The following is a 20466-nucleotide window of genomic DNA, read 5'->3' on the forward strand; positions in this document are numbered from 1 at the left end:
TGCACGGTTATTCCCAGATCCCTCTGTTCAACTGTATTCTTCAATTCCCTACCATTTATCATGTACGTCCTATTTTGATTTGTCCTGCCAAGGTGTAACACCTCACATTTATCAGCATTAAACTCCATCTGCCATCTTTCAGCCCATTTTTCCAAATGGCCTAAATCACTCTGTAGACTTTGGAAATCCTCTTCATTATCCACAACACATTATCTTGGTATCATCTGCATACTTACTAATCCAATTTACCACCGCTTCATCCAGATCATTGATGTACATGACAAACAACAAAGGACCCAACACAGATCCCTGAGGCACCCCACTAGTCACCTGCCTCCAATCCCGTGCAAAATCCTATTGTCATCCCCAATTGACTTGTTATCACAACTTGGAGTCCTATCTCAATTCTCTCGAATACTTTCCCTGTCCCCATAAGCGTCACTGGTCTATAATTCCCTGGATTCTCTCCACTTCCCTTCTGAAACACATAAATACATTGGCCCCTCTCCAGTCCTCCGGGTCCAAGTATATTGGCCCTTTGAATGTCCACATTGAGCTTTTCCCTAGTCGCTTTATATTTATTTTAAGACCCGGCTGATGCCATCTCCTGAAACATCACATACGATTTATTTTTCTCCCTGAACAAGTTGCAAACATCCTAGAATATCCGCGGTTGCTTTACATTGCCATCGGTGTCCGATCCCTGCTCCTTACGGGAACATGCTGATCCCGTACTTTGATTAGCTGGCCATTAAACGACTCCTGCGTGTGATCTGTGGATTACCCCAGTAGCAGCTGTTCCTAATCTACCCTCCTTAGAATCTGCCTAATTTTATTAATTTGTCTTGCCCCAATTACGTGCCTTCTCCCAACGTACCGGTACTTATTAAAACATGATAAATACAGAGGGAGTTATGAACAGCATCTACAAGATACCCATCCACAGAAACAGCGAACACTTGGCCAGGCTCGTTTCCTAAGCATGGTCCAGCATGAGGATCCTCGGGTCATAAGAGCCATGTCCTGTTTGAGGAAACTTTCTTGAATGTTATAGGAGAATTAATGTGAATATATGAACTATATCTCAGACCTTTGTACAATCATCTATCTATCAACCCCACCACCATCACCCAGGATCTGTCCTCCGCCTCCACTTTTGTAGTTTTATCCACCCCCCACCCACATCATATTAAATCTGAATCTGAAGAAGAGCCACCTATCCATGTTCTTCGGAGTTGCTGTCTGACCCGCTGAATTGGTCCAGCACGTTGTGTCCTTTTAAATGTTGGTACCAAAGAGTTGCAAAACACCCAAACGTGGCATTCCTCTAGCTTGCGTGTGATCATAATCTGGCAATATATCAGACCCAGGATAGAACATTTGATATGCGGAATTTAAATTGGTTGCGATCGGGTATCGTGCAAGCATTGGTGTACTGTGCGCAGGTGTCCGGCCAAACGATCTCTTCTCCTACGGTTGGTTGCGCCGATGTAAAGGAGGCAGCACTAATGAATAGATGATGTTAGAGAAACTACATGTGAACTTCTGTCTCACCTGGACAAGCTGATGACGTTTGCCAGATGAAAGATATGAAGAAAGCGTATGGACAGATTTTACATTTCATGCGGATGCAGTGATGCGTTTCTTGTAAGGGACTAGTTTCAGTGGGTGAAAGCAAGGAGTTTCCGATCGAGTGATCTCCACCGAAAGCGAAAGCGTGGTGACGAGAATATGTGACTAGTGGAGGGATGGCATTGCGCGTGCACGTTGTGATTGGTTCGGAGCCGATTGACAGTTAAAGTTGACGAATCGGGGGTTCAAAACGGATGTTGGAACATTAGATGGAGGGGAAGGGGGAGAGAAAGAAGGAGAGAGAGGGAAGGACGGAGCGAGAAGGAGAGATGCGAGTAATTTCACGGTAGTCGGAGATGAATGAGGTCACAGTATTTAGTGGAATATTCCAACAGACCCGTGAATCGCCTCCTTCTGTGTCTGTTCATCACGGCGTTAAGTCCAGATAAAACTGACCGGGGCAAGTTGTACTCCTCCGACGCTGGAGGCAATTGGTGCCCGAAGACGTTAGTGACGGGACACGGTATATCAGGTGGACCACGTGCCTGCACCGCTGAGAGTTAATACGGGTGGAAGCGGTTGGGGAAAGGTGCAGATCCAGAACAAAGGGAGGGTTGGATTAAGGGCAAGAGATGTAAACGGACACAAAAGAGTCGGGTCGGAAGACAGTTTACATGACCAAAGTGTATGCAATGGAGGGAAAGGAGACAGGGAGAGGAGGAGGTGTCAGACACGTGGACAATGAGGGCGGAGAAGGAGGGAGTGGATAATCATAGATTCATGGAGCACGGAGGCAGGTCCGATTTCTCGCCTAAGATTCCCAATGTAACATTGTCCCTTTTAGTGTTGTTCGAGACTGGAAGATGGGGATGAGAAGCGTGTACACAGTTCGGGGAGAAGCGGTCGATGACGCGAAGGAGGCGGTGGAGAAATTGGAAGGGGGGCACCGAGGGCAACGGCGGCGGAATAGGTGGATTGTTTGTAGTCGGCAAGGGCGGGGTGAGCTCAACGGATACAAATAGTTGAATCAACTCTCACAATGTGTGCATTATGCTTATCCCCCCCCCCCCCCCCCCCCCCCGCCCTACCCAGGTGGCGTTTGAAGCCGGATTCCCCCTGAAGTCGTCCTTCCTGTTCATCAGTTGCTTGAGCGTCCTGCAGATTCTGTTCACGGTCTTTCTCCTTCCTTGGAAGCACATCCCCTATCCACTGCCGGAGGGTTTTACCTACGGGTAAGGCGCAAGATTGGTGTTGAGTGATTTATGCAAGTTAATTCCAATCAGATAACTAATCGCTGGATTAGGTACTTTATTCTGACAACAGCAATGATCCAGATACGGAGATGCCGCTGCGCATGTAGAATAAGTGGTACCCAGACTAGGATACAAGAAATAAAAACCTGATCTATGGGTTAAGTAGGTTTGTATGTTTATATGTATGGAACAAGACCGATAAAATGGCGCACCTGATGTCGTTCAATACACAATCGTTTGCTGTTCATGTAGAATGTGGATGTTCTTTCTGAAAGCGAGTGTGTTTCCCCCGGATCCTCCGGTTGCCTCCCGCATCCCTAGGTCGTGCGGGTTTGTAGATTAATTGGCCCCTGTGCAATTCTAGGGAGTGGATAAGAACGCTCAATGACAAAGTATCAGTGCGAACAGGTGGCTGGAGTGGACTCAGTGGACCCGTTTTCACGCTGTATCTCTAAAATATTCAAATTAAACGTATGGGACTGGAGTGAGCAACATGCAGAAATCTAATTGACACGAAGAGGATGGATGATTATTTGTCAGGTAAAGTACTGGGCGAAATGAGTTTCAGACTCGACTTCCTGGAATAAATGGATGGACTTCAACTGTGATTGTCGCGCTGCCAAGAATATTGCGTTATAATATTGGGTTGATGCAATGGGGGAAATGTGGGTAGGGGTTAGGGGCTACCGGGTACCAAATCCATAATCGCAAAGTTATTCTTCACGCTTCACGGTTGAAAAAAAACAAAGCACCTTTTATGTTTATTTAAGACGGATTGTGGATAAAACAAAGAGCAGGAGGAGTTAGGGGCTGTGGGTATTCGATTATTGAATGTTAATGCCGTCAAGCTGCAAGCTATACAAACGGAGATGATATGCTACTGCTCACGTTTGCGTGTGGCCTCAATCTGGCAATGGAGTACCCCTGGACAGAAAGGTCTGTATGGTAATAGGAAAGAGAGTAAACATGTTTATCTTACCGGAGATACAGTAAATCTTAGCGAATCGAGGGCCAGTTTGATTTTTGTCCAGCAAGCTTTAAATACGACAGGATGTATATTTAATTGTTTAAAAATGTATCATTCCACAAGCGTCACGAGAAGCGATTGTTTGTCAATTTTAATGTCCTCACGTCCTGTCGTTCTTGAGCTACCCGCGTTTGGGCCACATCCTTCTGAACAATCTAAAACCTTTGTATCCCTGTATCTGCCCAGCTACTTTTTAAATGTCATTATGGTACCCACTTCCACCGCGTCTCATTTTTATACTAGCCCTTCAGTCCCGGTAACATCCTTGTGAAACGTTTTTCAAACCCTTCCCCAGTTGGAAAACATCCTTCCGCGATCTGGGCCACCAGAAATGCACTATGTGCCTACAATGCTCTACAGACCCCTGTCATTTAGGACTCTTGTCTTGCCGTGGTTTAGTTTACCAAACCGCATCATATCGCACATGTCCGAGTTAAACGTCATCAGCCATTCTTGTCCCAATATTCTGTTCGGCCCACAGATTCCAAGGCGGCCATCGATTCGCCTATGCAACTAGTTCTATCTTATCCCTTTTTGTAATCCCCTCCCTACACACGAGTGGCACTTTATAAAAGGCAATTTCCCAACAAAGCCGTACGCGTTTGGGATGTGGTTGGAAATTGGATCACACGGAAGAAACTCATGCCGTCACAGTGAAAACCTGCAAATTCCACGCCATTGCGGCTCCACTCCGGTCTTTAAAACTGTGAGATGGCAACTTTAGCAGCTGGGCCATTGTGCCATAATCTTAGAGAGTTGTCTTCACTGTTCATTGTCCCACCAATTCTGGTCCTATCGACAAATTTACTAATCGCAGCGTGTTTGTATTTAAATACTTGAAGGTGGCTTACAGGTGTAATAGCCTTTGGGACAGGGCGTGGTTTAGAGTCCCATCTTGTGCGTCCGGCCGTGATATATAACAGGAATGACGTGCATGAAAAATGTAATGTAGCGTTGTTGAAAATCACTGTAACATTTTATAATAACCTTATAATTCTTATCTTCCACCCCGTTCCATAACCCCTCTCATTCTCTATCATCCTGTTTTACCGTCTGCCCTGGTGTTATTTGTGCGGTTCTGTCTCCATCCAGCGTAAAGTTTCAGAAGTTCAGGTTGATGCGACGTCGGAAGGAGACGGCTCCCCAGAGAACACCAAGTCTGGGAGCTGTTCGGATCGAAGGAAACGGGGAGGAGAGCAGGGAGGAGATGGGAAGAGGCATCACGGAGGGGGGGAAGAGGAAGGAATGGGGAGTGAAGCACAAACTGGCAGAGGGAGTCCTGGGAGTGAGTAGATGTGAGATGCGACACGCCACCGATCTTGTGGGCGGGGAGAGAAGAGACGGCAGAAAGGAGGGGGGAGCACCGGACCCAGTGAGAATATCGGCTAATGGAAAAGAACTGTCGACTTCCGGTGGACATCATGAGCACAGCAGAGCGCAAGGTGAAGAGATCTTCCACATACCGGCACTGCATCTCATCCCACGACCATGTCCCTTCCTTTCCGTGTCTCTCCATCCACTGACCGCCTTTCGGAATTGTGATTCTCCTGTCTTCTCCGCGCCTCATCTCGTTTTGTTCCCTCCGTTCCTCCATCAACCCTTTCCGTCCCTCTCCCCTGTCCAAAGTCCCTCCCGCTCCCTCTTCCTGCATTTCTTCCCCTCGCCATTGTGCCTGACACATCCCGCCCTTTCGCAATTCCTCCCTCCTGCATTCTCACCACTTGTCTTGAGATTCACTTTACACCTGCTCTCTCACTATTGCTCCGAAAACCTAACTCTTCCCTCCTATCTTGCTTCCCCACTCCATCAGCTCCAGTCGCCTTATCTTCATTTATTTTCTTCACCTCCTACCTACATCCTTGCACGATTCTCCTCACGAATGCAGCTGAACCGTGATCCATAACGCCATGTGGTCCTGTTTCCCCATCTTCCATTTCTCCCTTCTATCAACCTCACCGTCCGCTCTCTCCCTTCCGCCTGTGGCCTCCTTCCTGCTTCCCCTCGCACACACATACACACACAAACACACACACACACACACACACATACATACATACAGAAACACACTCTCAAACACACGCACATATACGTACGCGCACACACACGCACAAACAAACACACACATGTGTGCGCGTACACACACAGAGACGCACACACAACCGACCGCTCATACACGCACGCATACACACCTACGCGCACACAAACACACACACATGCACGCACGTACACATGCACACAACAAACAAGCACACACACCACACGCACATACATACACTACATATATGCATACGCACACTGACGCACGCAAGCACGCACACACCATAGAAACATAGATACATAGAAAATAGGTGCAGGAGTAGGCCATTCGCCCCTTCGAGTCTGAACCGCCATTCAATATGATCATGGCTGATCATCCAACTCAGTATCCTGTACCTGCCTTCTCTCCATACCCTCTGATCCCTTTAGCCACAAGGGCCTCATTTAACTCCCTCTTAAATATAGCCAATGAACTGGCCTCAATTACTTTCTGTGGCAGAGAATTCCAGAGATTCACCACTCTCTGTGTAAAAAATGTTTTTCTCATCTCAGTCCGAAAAGATTTCCCCTTGATCCTTAAACTGCGACGCCTTGTTCTGGACTTACCCAACATCGGGAACAATCTTCCTGCATCTAGCCTGTCCAACCCCTTAAGAATTTTGTAAGTTTCTATAAAATCCACCCTCAATCTTCTAAATTCTAGCGAGTAGAAGCCGAGTATATCCAGTCTTTCTTCATATGAAAGTCCTCACATTCCAGGAATCAGTCTGGTGAACCTTCTCTGTACTCCCTCTATGGCAAGAATGTCCTTCCTCAGATTAGGAGACCAAAACTGTACGCAATACTCCAGGTGTGGTCTCACCAAGACCCTGAACAACTGCAGTGGATCCTCCCTGCTCCTATACTCTCCTTTTGCTATGAATGCTAACATACCATTTGCTTTCTTCACTGCCTGCTGCACCTGCATGCCTACTTTCAATGACTGGTGTACCCAGATCTCGTTGCATCTCCACTTTTCCTAATCGGCCACCATTCAGATAACAGTCTACTTTCCTGTTTTTGTCACCGAAGTGGATACCCTCACATTTATCCACATTATACTGCATCTGCCATGCATTTGCCCACTCACCCAGCCTATCCAAGTAATCTTGCATCATCCTAGCATCCTCCTCACAGCTAACACTGCCCCCTAGCTTCGTGTCATCCGCAAACTTGGAGATGTTGCATTCAATGCCCTCGTCCAAATCATTAATGTAGATTGTAAATAGATGGGGTCCCCCACTACGGTACCCCACTAGTCATTGCCTGCCAGTCTGAAAAGGACCCGTTTACTCCTACTCTTTGCTTCCTGTCTGCCAGCCAGTTCTCTATCCACATCAATACTGAACCCCCAATACCATGTGCTTTAAGTTTGGATAATAATCTCTTATGTGGGACCTTGTCGAAAGCCTTCTGAAAGTCCAGATATAACACATCCACTGGTTCTCCCTTATCCACTCTACTAGTTACATCCTCGAAAAATTCTATAAGATTCGTCAGACATGATTTACCTTTCATAAATCCATGCTGACTTTGTCCAATGATTTCACCACTTTCCAAATGTGCTGCTATCCCATCATTAATAACTGACTCTAGCAGTTTCCCCACTACCGATTTTAGACTAACTGGTCTGTAATTCCCCGTTTCTCTCTCCCTCCATTTTTAAAAAGTGGGGTTACATTAACTACCCTCCAATCCACCAGACACACACACACAAAAACACGCACACACATGTACGCACGCACACAAGTACACACACACGTTCGCAGGCACACACAAAACATCACATACACACACACAAGCAGATACACACACACACACACACACACACACACGCACACACACACACACACACACACACACACACACACACACACACACACACACACACACACACACACACACACACAAACACACACACACACACACACACACTTGTGAATCGAAGACTGCGAACTAGATGCGTCCAATGATCTCATTTCTTCACCGAGGAGTGGGAATTTACAATGAAACCTAAACGTTGGCCCCTCTACACTACCCCCTACTACTTACCGTGGATATGTGAAATATCAGTGGTGTGAACTTTGCATCCTTCTCAATTTCCTGTTATTATTTATGTCATTCCTCTTCCCGCTGCAGGTTCACTATTCACGGAAACGGAAGAGGAAGTTCCCACTTTCTGGAGCTGCGTCTTTTCTCGGCTATTCTTCACCAACCTGCTATGGTTCTCGCTCATTCAGTTGCGCATCGTCATTTTCTTCGGTGCCCTTAACCCCTTGCTCAATCTCATGCTGAAGGGTGATACCGAGCAAGGTAAGTGTACATTGGCCACTCGAAGACTTTAAGATTAGGGAACGGGGGAAGGACGAGGGCATCGACGTGTTAACTTGTGCAGGAGAAGGAGGGGTGGGAGGAGCGCAGTATAGAAGTGGGGAGAGAGGAGAAAAGATTGATTACACATTTTGCAGATGACAACGAGATTATTGGGGTGTGGCGTGGGGGGGGGGGCGCGAAGAAAGGTGTCAAATTCTACGGCGGATATCGATCAGCAATAGGAATGGGCGAATACATGGCAGATTGAGTTTAATCCGAGCAAACGTGAGGTGCTACACTTAACGAGGTTGAATGCAAGGGGATGGTATACAGGCGATGGCAAGACAATACCATTGATTTGCAGTAGATTTTTGGATCGAGGTTCAACGATCCCTGAATGTGGCAGTACCAGTGGACAGGTAAAGCAGGCATACATTATGCTCGCCTTCATTGGTCGACATATTGTATAGGAGTCACGATGCGGCTCTCTGATACTTGAATTAGATCGAATTTGGAATGCTGAATGTAGTTCTGGTCGCCCCACGGCAACAAGGATGTGGAGTCTCTAGAGAGGATGCAGTAGGGGTTCAGCAGAGTACTGCCTTGATCTGATAGGTATATGACATTATGAGTGGTTAAACAGGGTAGACAGAACATTTTTGCCAATGTGGATATATTAAAGATTACGGGAATAAGCGTTGTGGAGAGAGGGGTAACGTTCAAATGTGATGCGCGCGACGATTGTTTTACACATGGAGTAGTGGGTAGCTGTGAGTAGTCAGAGTTGTTGGTGGGCGCAGATACGATAGTGACATTCAAGAGGGTTCTAGATAGGCGCATCACCATACAGGGAACGGGGGACATGGACCACGTGCAAGCAGATTAGATCAGCAACGACGTCATTATATGTTGTGGGCCGGAGGGCACGTTCATGTATTGTGTTCCATGTCCAATGTAATGGGTGGCGACTGATATTCATATCTGCAATCTATCCCCAATTAGTGCAGAGAAGTTGGCGATACAGAAACTGTACGCGCTGAAATGTGGGGATGTCAGTAAATTGATGGTTACCGCAGAATGCCGCCCTCCCTCTCGAGAGGCTGGTCACCTGAAGTTTCTGAGTGAAACCGGCCAATGCAAATATCATTTTATCTATAGGGTAAATGGTCGAGCTCTCTTTAAGAGATGCCTTGGTATTTTTAATGATGTAAAATCAATTGCCGCTCACTTGTCATGGAATGAAATAGTGGTGGAAGGGTATCGTTCTGGCTGGAAGACTGTGACTGAGTTCCGCGGACATCTAAACTCAACCTTCATTGTTTGTGATATATAAACGACTTGCGCGTAGATGAGAATGGGCCGGCTAATATGTTTGCAGACGACACCAACATTAATGGAGTTGTGGATGGTGAGCAAGTCTGCCAAAGTATACAGTGGGATTTAGACGAGTACAGATAAGGGCCGGGGCTATAGGGGCAGATTGAACAGTATTGCACGTTATTTCCTGGGTCACAAGGGTAAACTTACAGTGGTATTTAAAACCATCAGGGAATAGATAGGGCGAATGCTCATCGCTTTTCCCCAGAGTAGATGAGTCAAACACGAGGCCGCTTAGGTTTAAGGTGAGAGGTGAAGGATGTGCTAGGAATGTGAGGGACAACTTTTATTTTTGCACAGGGAATGATGCGTATCTAGAATGACCTTCCGGTGAAGTAGTTGTAGCAGGTAGAACGATTATATTTTAAAGAGATTTTGACAGTTGCGTAACTAGGAATAGGTTGGACAGATATTGGTTAGAAGCGGGCTATGGATATAGCCTGTATAGGACATCGGAATGGAGGTTTACGGCCGAAGGGCCTGTTTCTATATGTGTGACCCTCTTGCAATCGGTTACGATTGGCGTTTGAAGAGTATCTTTGGCAAAAAAAGACTGTCCATTCCTGTCCTGGTGGGTTCTCAATGACCCGTTTACTTGAGTGTGGTCCATGACCCTCGCAACGTCTTCTGTTTCGCTCATCTCTCTTCATTTCTTTATATTTGACAAAACAGCTCCCTAATCTTTACTTCCATTTCACAGTCAGCACGTTTACAAACGCCTTTGCCATCATCCAGTTGTTTAGCATCTTCTGCGCCCCGGTAAACGGCTTAATTATGGATCGACGGAAATTGAGATGTCGGCGGTTGGACTCAGTCTCAGGTAATGCCAGGGCGATGCGACAATCAGCATCGATAACTTGACCAAAGACCGGGTCTAAATTCGTGCTTGCATAATTTAGCGACACCTGCCTTCCAACCCAGGCACCTCATATTCCGCCTGGGTTGCTTGCGTCCGAATGGCATGAACATTGAATTCTCCCAATGTTGCTAGCCCTTGCTGTCTCCTCCCCTTTCTTAACCCTCGAGCTGTCTCCTCCCAAATTTGGAGAGGGTCCAGAAGAGGTTTCGCAGAATGTTGCTTGGGTTAGGGGTTATTTGCTGCAAGAAATGGTTGCACAAACTTCGATAGCTTTCCCTGGAGCGCCGAAAAGAATGCCTTATTGAGGTATACAATATTATGTGAAGTGTCGAAGAGCCGAATGGCCTACTCCTGCACCTAATTTCTATGTTTCTATGGTTCTATACACAGTCCTAAATGTTATCACACAGGGAGTAAATCTCAGACTGAACAACATAGCTTCAAGCTGATCAGGGTGAAGTGTAGAGGGGATTAGATAGGGACATTGATATGCAGCGACGGGTGGGATATAAACAGACAAATAGATTAATTTATCGTGGCATCATGAGCAGGGCCAGTTGCTGTGCTGTACCTGTCTTTCTATACTCTGGAGTTAATTGGTGCGTTGGCAGAATCTAATCCTTTGGGTGTCTCTCGCTTTGGCTCCACAAGGTGGCTCACGCGTCCTCGACTCAGTCTCGATCATAGATTTTGACTCTATCGCTCGCTGCCTCTGTCGCCACCTCATTCCCGCATTCTGACACTCGGACTCATCCACATTTTCACCTCTCGCTCAATCACACAGACTCGAGTACAGATGATCTCACCAGATCTGACAGAGCACGACAAAAACGTTTCGCTTTACCTCGTTACACGTAACAATAATAAACCCAAATGCAAATGTCACCATTGACACCACCGTGCCACAACAGTCACGCCCACGTTGGCCAACTCACTCTTTCTCTCACGCATTCACGTACATTCCTCAGTACTCGTGTTCCCCATCTTGATTCATTCTAACAATCCTTACACGGTGCTCGCCTTGGCCCTTCCTCTGTCTCTCTCTCTCTCTCTCTCTCTCTCTCTCTCTCTCTCTCTCTCTCTCTCTCTCTCTCTCTCTCTCTCTCCTCTCTCTCTCTCTCTCTCTCTCTCTCTCTCTCTCTCTCTCTCTCTCTCTCTCTCTCTCTCTCTCTCTCTCTCTCTCTCTCTCTCTCTCTCTCTCTCTCTCTCTCTCTCTCTCTCTCTCTCTCTATCTCTCTCTCTCTCTCTCTCTCTGTCTCTCTCTCTCTCTGTGTCTCTCCCGCCTTCCAAGTTTGTTCTCGCTCCCTCCCTCACTTCCGCTCTACCGACGTACTTTCGTAACCCTGTGTCGATCTCAGTCCCTTTGCTAAACCCATCCCACTTCATCCTACCCATTCTCTCTCTCTCGCACTCCCCCTCTCGTTATTCCTTACTCCCAATATTTCATCCACCGACGCCTACTTTCCGCATTCCACTACCCCTCACTCTCGCCTTCCCATTCTCAGTTTCACCCGCTCTTCCTCTTAATCTGTCGTTATTCCTCATCTTCACTTTCGCTGTGCCACCATCCTCTGCCGCGCCCTGCTGCCCCCACTTACTCTCGCCCCCCCCCCCCCCTCTCTCTCCCACTCTCACCATTCCCGATTACTTCGGCCTGCCACCCTTCCTCTTTCGCCCTCCAGCCCATGTTTTCCCTCCCTCTCTCCTGCCCCCCCTCCCCCCCCACCACCGCCTCTCTCGCTCTGCCCCACCTTACGTCCTTCTCTATCGCCATCGCTTCGTCCCTCAACCCCCCTCTCTCACACATTCTCTATATCGCCACCGGATCTCCCGTCTCTCCCCTAGGCTTGACCCCCCCCCCCCCACTAAAGCTCCCAATTACCTCCTCTAGACTCCCCATTACCCCTAGATCCATCTCTCCTCCCCCCCCCCCCCCCCTACTCGAACCCTACCGCGTCTCTGCAATATTTGGGAATCGACGAGGTAACATTTCCTTCCCCTATCCCCTCATGTTTCTCCACAGGTTCGGATTCCTGCAGCAGACTGGCGGAAATGGAGGCTGCGGTCCTCCCTCTCGCCCTCACAGTCACTCTCTCGGTCCTGTTCTCTCTGACTGCCGCCATCCCTGTACCAAAGCTTCAGTATTTCACGTTTGTTCTGATAATGATCAACGGCGGCTTCCTCTATGGGGGTTTCTCTGCGTTTCAAGCCATCACGTAAGTTCCGAATTCGGCTTGGCGCCACTGTGCAGTCAGCAAGGCTCGGTGTGTGAGATGTTGTATTGGTACACATGGACTTCTTAGAGTTTCTAGATTATGAGTTGGAGCTGAATTCCTGGAGATCGGAATCGTGCGTTTGAATCGGAAGAGGGGGTATTGCAGGGTGAAAGTGGGGCGGTAGAGGATGGGGCAAAATTATCACGAGATTTTGATGGTGCACGATGACAGAAGATTCCAGCAGAATATCAGCAGAATGTGTGCGTGGCACGTTCTGTCGCACGAACTCGTCCAAAATGAATGACGAGGGCAAGGGGTTGAATGTTGTCTCATTATTGGCAGTTCTGCTCTCCCCATTAAAGGAAGGTTGTGGAGGGTTTGGAAATGGTACAGAGGAGGAATACCAGAGGGCTGTCTGGATTTGGGGGAGGCGACAATAGACATTAGATGCAGGAGTAGGTCATTCGGTCCTTCGAGCCAGCACTGCCATTTAATGTGATCATGGCTGGTCATCCCCGTTCCTGCCTTCTCCCCATATCCTCTGACTCTGCTATTTTTCAGAGCCCTATCTAGCTCTCTCTTGAAAGCATCCAGAGAACCTGCCTCCACCGCCCTCTGAGGCAGTGAATTCCACAGACCCACAACTCTCTGTGAGAAAAAGTGCTTCATCGTCTCCGTTCTAAATGGCTTATCCCTTATTCTTAAACTGTGGCCCCTGAGTCTGGACTCCCCCAACATCGAGGACATGGGGAGACATTAGGTACAGTAAGAGGTTGGTTAGACGAATTGTTTTATCGGCAACGTTAGAGTTTGCGGGAGACCGGATAGAAGATCAGATCCTTTTCTCCAGGATGGAAAATCAAATACTGCATGGCACAGCTTGACGTTGAGAGGGGCAACGGGAATAACATATGTGGGGAATTGATGGTTATGTTTGTGTGGAATGTGCTGCGGAGTTCGTGATTGAGGCAGATAAGAGTTATAGAATAGCTCATTTGACTACACCACTTCCTCTCCTGCATCCTGCAAAGAGTATATCCCCTACTATCAATTCCCCCGTCTACGTCGCATCTGCGCGCAAGATGATGTGTTTCATACCAGGACATCTGAGATTTCCTCTTTCTTTAGGGAACCGCGGTTCCCCGATTCCAGCATAGATGTGGCTTTAACTTGGGTCTCTTCGATATCCCGCCGCACCCCTCTTGCTCCCCCTCCCCCCAGTCGCAACAGGGGCAGTCCCCCTCGTCCTCAACATTCACCCCCATCAACCGTCGCATGCACCGCATAATCTTCCTACATTTTCGCCACCTCCAACGGGATCCCACCATTGGCCACATCCTCCCATCTCCACCCCGTTACGCTATTCGCGGAGGCCGTTCCCTCCGCAACTCCCTGGTTACCTCGTCTCTTCCCATCAAAACTACCCCCTTCTCAGGTTATTTTTCCCTGCAACCGCATGAGATGCGGCACTTATACCCACACCTCCTCCCTCAAATCCGTCCAGGGACGCCGCCAGTCGTTCCAGGTGAGGCAGAGGTTCACGTGCACTTCCACTAACCCCATCTACTGTATCTGCTGTTCCAGGTGTGGACTCATATATATCGGTGAGACGTAGCGCAGGCTCTGCGATCGTTTCGCTAGACTCCTTCGTTCAGTCCGCCTGGACCTACTTTATATCCCGGTTGCAAAACACTTTAAATCCTCTTTCCATTCCGACACTGACCTTTCTGTCCTAGGCCTCCACTGGCAAAGTGATGACAAACGCAAATTGGAGGAACACATCTCAGATTACGCTACAGCCCAATTGGATGAATATTGATGTATCTAACTTCAAATAACCCCTGCATCCAATCTCTCTCCATCCATCCCCCACATACGTCGTACCAGCTTAAAATGTGTCTTGTTCACTCTCATTTTCTGTACTAGTTCTCACCTAACAAACAACTAACAATGGCCTGTTCCCTTTATCATCGTTACTTTTTTGCATATCTTGTATTCATTTTTCATTGTATCTCTCCATCGCCATCTACATCTCTCGTGTCTCTTTCTTCTGACGCTCAGTCTGAAGAAAGGTCTCGAACTGAAATGCCTCCTCTTCCTTTTCTTCAGAGATGCTGACTGACGCGATGAGTTACTCCGGCTTTTACTGTCTAGAATTCTGTTGAAACCATCATCTGTAGGTCCTTCTTGCACATTAAATAAAAACCTAATGGGCACTTACTTCCACATAGAGGGTGGACGTGCGAAACGGCTGCCAGGGGAAATCGGAGACGCAGGTACAAGTACAAGCTTTAATACATTTTTGGGCATGGTTGGGAACAATTATATTCAGAATCCCTTTTAGAGAGCTATCGGGCAGGAACATTCAAACGTAACCAGGTCAGGGAGGCATGGTCCTCTTGTGCCAAATGGCATGTTTTCGGGCTGTATGTCGACGCAAGTTAATACCAACTCGATGTTGGACCAAGTCGCCTGTTATTGTGAAATGTATTGGCTGCAATGATTTGTATTCCTTCTTTTCTTCTCGACAGCTTTCCGCCATGTCACTTCGGGAAACTCTACGGGACATCATTGGCCCTGGGCGCTGTGATCTCTCTTTTGCAGTATCCTTGCCTCATCCTCATTAACGGTCCGTTGCAGCACAATCCGCTGTATGTAAGTAGCGGAAGCCCAAAGACTCTCCGTAACGCGAGTCTGTCTACCTACCATCCAGAGAGATGGGTGGAAATACAGCAACATAGAGGTAGACTCCCAGCTAGGATATTGTATCATATTCCCATATCCGTACTGTAAGGCTGGTCGGAGAGCTCTTGTAAGGATGCAGAGGTAATGACGTGAGATAACCGTGGGGATACTGATAGAGCTAGTTCTGTTTCCCTTAGAGAAGAGATGGTTTAAAGGAAAGACATAGACAACCTCAACCTTTAAAACCTTTTCGCGGTGTAAATGAGGAGACTGATTTCTGGTGATTGCAGAGGCTTTGTGGATGTCTGCAGGGGCATAGGCCGAAATCAAGGAACAAAACCGCCTTGGCTTGCGAGTCTGAAGTCTCTCTAAGTCCTTCCAACTCGCGAATCTCACTGATATAAATATAAATTCAAGTTGTCTTCGGTGGTTGAAAGTTCCTATTAGCGCGCACGGAACGAGATGAGTAATGTCATGTAGTCAGAAAAGAAGCAGAAGAGATTCATAAGCTTGTTAGATGGTCTTAGTGACTTCCATTATAGGCACGGGTTCGATAACAGTGAGGTTTCCTTCTTCGGAGCCGATGAGGCTGAGGAATGACCTCATTGAGATATGCAAGAACACGAGGAAATTGGATGAAATGTGCGTTCACAATTTTTTTCCATGAGTGGAGGATTAAAAAATTATGGGATATTTGGGCACAAGATGACAGTTAGCCTGACATCGGTGGTGAGGAGGATGCTGGAGTCAATTATAAAAGATGAAATAGCCGCACATTTGGATAGCAGTAACAGGATCGGTCCGAGTCAGCATGGATTTACGAAGGAGAAATCATGCTTGACTAATCTTCTGGACTTTTTTGAAGATTTTACTAGGAAAATGGACAAGGGAGAGCCAGTGGATGTAGTGTACCTGGACTTTCAGAAAGCATTTCATAAGGTCCCACATAGGAGATTAGTGGGCAAAATTAGGACACCTGGTATTGAGGGTAGCGTGCTGACATGGATAGAAAATTGGTTGGCTGACAGGAAATAAAGACTAGGGATTAACGTTTAAGAATAAGGGGTAAACCATTTAGAACGGAGACGAGGAAACACTTTTTCTCACAAAGAGTGGTGAGTCTGTGGAATTCTCTGCCTCAGACACACATTGAATGGCGGTGCTGGCTCGAAGGGCGGAATGGCCTACTCCTGCACCTCTTGTCTATAGTCGATTGTCTATTGACAGGGAAAAGATTTATGCTGGACCGTGGACGTAACATTTTCACTCAGTATCTGGAATTACCTCCCAGGGGAAGTTGCACAATCGGATGCAATAATGGCCTTTCAAACACGTTTGGATCGATGGAGACATATGAATGGTTTGGAGGGATATGGGCCAATTGCAGGCGAATGGGACTAGCCCGTCAACCAAATTGGTCGTCATGTACAGGGGAACGAATGGCTCGTTTATGTGCTGTATAGCTGGATGGTGCAGAAATTCTAACGAGCGTTGCAGATTCGGAAATATTTTCGTGATAGAGTGATGGGAAGAAATTTAGCAGCAGTTTGAAACCCGAACTAGATTAACCACTAGGTACACAGAAATGCTGGAGAAACTCAGCGGGTGCAGCAGCATCTATGGAGCGAAGGAAATAGGTGACGTTTCGGGCCGAAACCCTTCTTCAGACTGATGGGGGGTGGGGGGGAGACGGAAGGAAAAAGGGAGGAGGAGGAGCCCGAGGGCGGGGGGATGGGAGGAGACAGCTCGAGGGTTAAGGAAGGGGAGGAGACAGCAAGGACTAGCAAAATTGGGAGAATTCAATGTTCATGCCATCCGGACGCAAGCTACCCAGGCGGAATATGAGGTGCTGTTCCTCCAATTTCCGGTGTTGCTCACTCTGGCAATGGAGGAGACCCAGGACGAGAGGTCGGATTGGGAATGGGAGGGGGAGTTGAAGTGCTGAGCCACCGGGAGTTCAGGTAGGTTATTGCGGACTGAGCGGAGGTGTTCGGCGAAACGATCGCCCAACCTCCGCTTAGTCTCACCGATGTAAATCAGCTGACATCTAGAGCAGCGGATGCAGTAGATGAGGTTGCAGGAGATACAGGTGAACCTTTGTCGCACCTGGAACGACTGCTTGGGTCCTTGAATGGAGTCGAGGGGGGAGGTGAAGGGACAGGTGTTGCATTTCTTGCGGTTGCAACGGAAAGTGCCCGGGGAGGGGGTGGTACGGGAGGGAAGGGAAGAATTGACAAGGGAGTTGCGGAGGGAGCGGTCTTTGCGGAAGGCAGACATGGGGGGAGATGGGAAGATGTGGCGAGTGGTGGGGTCACGTTGGAGGTGGCGGAAATGGCGGAGGATTATTTGTTGTATTTGCCGGCTGGTGGGGTGAAAGGTGAGGACTAGGGGGACTCTGCCCTTGTTGCGAGTGCGGGGATGGGGAGAGAGAGCAGTGTTGCGGGGTATGGATGAGACCCTGGTGCGAGCCTCATCTATGGTGGAGGAGGGGAATCCCCGTTCCCTGAAGAACGAGGACATTTCAGATGCCCTGGTGTGGAACGTCTCATCCTGGGAGCAGATGCGGCGTAGGCGGAGGAATTGGGAGTAGGGGATGGAGTCCTTACAGGAGGCAGGGTGGGAAGACGTGTAGTCCAGATAGCCATGTGAGTCAGTGGGTTTGTAGTGTATGTCGGTCAGAAGTCTGTCCCCTGCGATGGAGATGGTGAGGTCAAGGAATCGTAGGGGAGTGTCGGAAATGGTCCAGTTGTATTGGAGTGCCGGGTGGAAGTTGGTGGTGAAGTGGATGAAGTCAGTCAGTTGTGTGTGGGTGCAGGAGGTGGCCCCAAAGCAGTCGTCAATGTAACGGAGGTAGAGGTCGGGGATGGGGCCCTGGTACGTATTGAACAAGGATTGTTCGACGTACCCGACAAAGAGGCAGGCGTAGCTGGGGCCCATGCGTGTGCCCATAGCTACGCCTTATGTTTGGAGGAAATGGGAGGAGTCAAACATAAAGTTGTTGAGGGTGAGTACCAACTCGGCTAGGCGGAGAAGAGTGTCAGTGGCTGGGTATAGGTTGCCCCTCTGGTCGAGGAAGAACCGGAGGGCTTTGAGGCCATCCTGGTGGGGGATGGAGGTGTAGAGTGACTGGGCGTCCACGGTGAAGATGAGGGGGTGAGGGCCTAGAGAGTGGAATGCGCGGAGGCGGCGGAGAGTGTCTGAGGTGTCTAGAACATAGGTGGGAAGAGATTTGACCAAGGGGGATAGTATGGAGTCAAGGTGTGTGGAGATGAGTTCGGTGGGGCACGAACAAGCAGAGACAATGGGTCTGCCGGGAGAGCCGGGTTTGTGGATTTTGGGGAGAAGGTAAAACCGGGCCGTGCGGGGCTGGGGAACGATGAGGTTGGAAGCTTGGTCGGGTAGGGCGTGGGAGTTGATGAAGTCGGTGATGGTGCTAGATATGGTGGCCTGGTGCTCGTCAGTGGGGTCATGGTCCAGGGGTAAGTAGGAGGAGGTGTCCGAGAGTTGGCGCGTAGCCTCAGCTTTGTAGAGATCGACGCGCCAGTCCGAGAGTTGGCGCATGGCCTCAGCTTTGTAGAGATCGACGCACCATTACTCCACATAGATTAACCACTACTGCTTGGAATCGCACCACGTGGGAAAGTGTGGGTTCCGTATGGGCAGGCTTTGCTATACATATCGTGCAGAACGCACAGGACATGGCTTCAAGGTGAGAGGATGGAAATTCAGGGGAGATGTGCGGGGCAAGTTGTTTTACACGAAGGATGGGCGGTGACCGTCTGGAACACGCTGCCCTGGATGGTAGCGAATACAGAATCACATTCTGGCTTGCTGGGCTAGTTCCATTTGCCTGCATTTGCCCCATATCCCTCCAAATTCATATTCACGTATTTGTCCAGCTGTGTTTGTCGTAATTGTATCCGCTTCTGTAGCTTCCTCTGACAGCTCGGTCCAGACATTGACTCCCGTCTGAATTAAAAAGTAGTACCGTTCAAACATAGAGAGGCGCATTGATATGTAGAGAACGGACAGTTGTGGATCACACGCAGCCAGATGTCAACTTAACCGCGTCATGTTGAGCACGGCCACTGTTGGCTGAAGTGCCTCCCCCTGTAATGTTCTATGTGCTATGTTCAGCTACTGTGACTGATGTGTTTTCATTCACCTCTCGTTTCGGGAAACAGTGCATCTTATTTAATCTGTCTCGTGTCCATTTCTATGTTCCATGTTCGGAGGTGGTACGGGGTGTTGGAAAGTAGAGTCCCGCCATCCTGTGACCCGCTGTGTGGTCCAGATTGTTGTATCTCCTCATTCCACCCGCTCATTCATCTCTATCTCCCTTCTGCTTCAGATGAACATCGCGTTCATCGCCCTGGTAACCTTGGCCTACGCCCACCCAATCAACGTCTACTTTTACTGCCAACGGGCCAATTCTCAGAGGGCAGTGTGAAGCCACACCAGGTCCAAGAGCCGAATTGAAATACAAGGGCAAGATTACGTCACTGAGTCATAGACGCGGACAGAAAATTATAGATACAACATTCTAAGATTGCAGATGTGTTTAACTGAAAGGAAAATGTGTAATAGTTTAAAAGATTGTGATCTTCCAAATGTGTTGACAAATTTACCTTCGCTGAGGTACACGTACAATGCAAATCTCAGTTGCAGCAGGATCTGAAGCACATGGACTCAAACATATAAAGTATACGCGAATTTTATGTGAATTCTATAAAGATTTATGGATGGAAAATGTAGTTTAGAACTTTAATTAGGTTTTGGACGTGTTATGGAAAACTCGCATTATATAATAATTTTCTCCAGAGGTTCGGTAAAATATAAGAACGCATGTTTTTTTAACAATGAACGGTGGAACAATTAGTCAGCAATTAGGAAATTTGTAAGAATCCCTTCGAATGCTCATGGCATTAACTGGTTTAAAATCAGGATAATATTGAAGTTCAACCAAGGACAGGGGAGCTGTTATGTACTACACATCTTGCAGAGGTGCTTCCTCACAGAGGCAAAGAACAGGGTTCGATCTTGACCTGAAGTGTTGTCTGTGAGGAGTTTGACAGCGCATGCTTCCCT

The 20466-nt window shown here is 48.1% G+C and overlaps 1 protein-coding gene across 1 annotated transcript in view; it reads left to right on the plus strand.

Moving 5' to 3' along the window:
• LOC116989131 (solute carrier family 43 member 3-like) overlaps nucleotides 1-19828 on the plus strand; it is a 43962-nt gene extending 24134 nt beyond the window's left edge. The window contains exons 6-12 of the mRNA XM_033046356.1: nucleotides 2665-2804; nucleotides 4945-5069; nucleotides 8068-8241; nucleotides 10319-10438; nucleotides 12501-12693; nucleotides 15225-15348; nucleotides 19730-19828. Coding sequence (XP_032902247.1) covers nucleotides 2665-2804; nucleotides 4945-5069; nucleotides 8068-8241; nucleotides 10319-10438; nucleotides 12501-12693; nucleotides 15225-15348; nucleotides 19730-19828 — 975 coding nt within the window. The remainder of the gene's footprint in view (nucleotides 1-2664; nucleotides 2805-4944; nucleotides 5070-8067; nucleotides 8242-10318; nucleotides 10439-12500; nucleotides 12694-15224; nucleotides 15349-19729) is intronic.
• Nucleotides 19829-20466: the final 638 nt, after the last annotated feature.

This window comes from Amblyraja radiata, chromosome 28 (assembly GCF_010909765.2).
Source record: "Amblyraja radiata isolate CabotCenter1 chromosome 28, sAmbRad1.1.pri, whole genome shotgun sequence".
NCBI lineage: Eukaryota > Metazoa > Chordata > Chondrichthyes > Rajiformes > Rajidae > Amblyraja > Amblyraja radiata.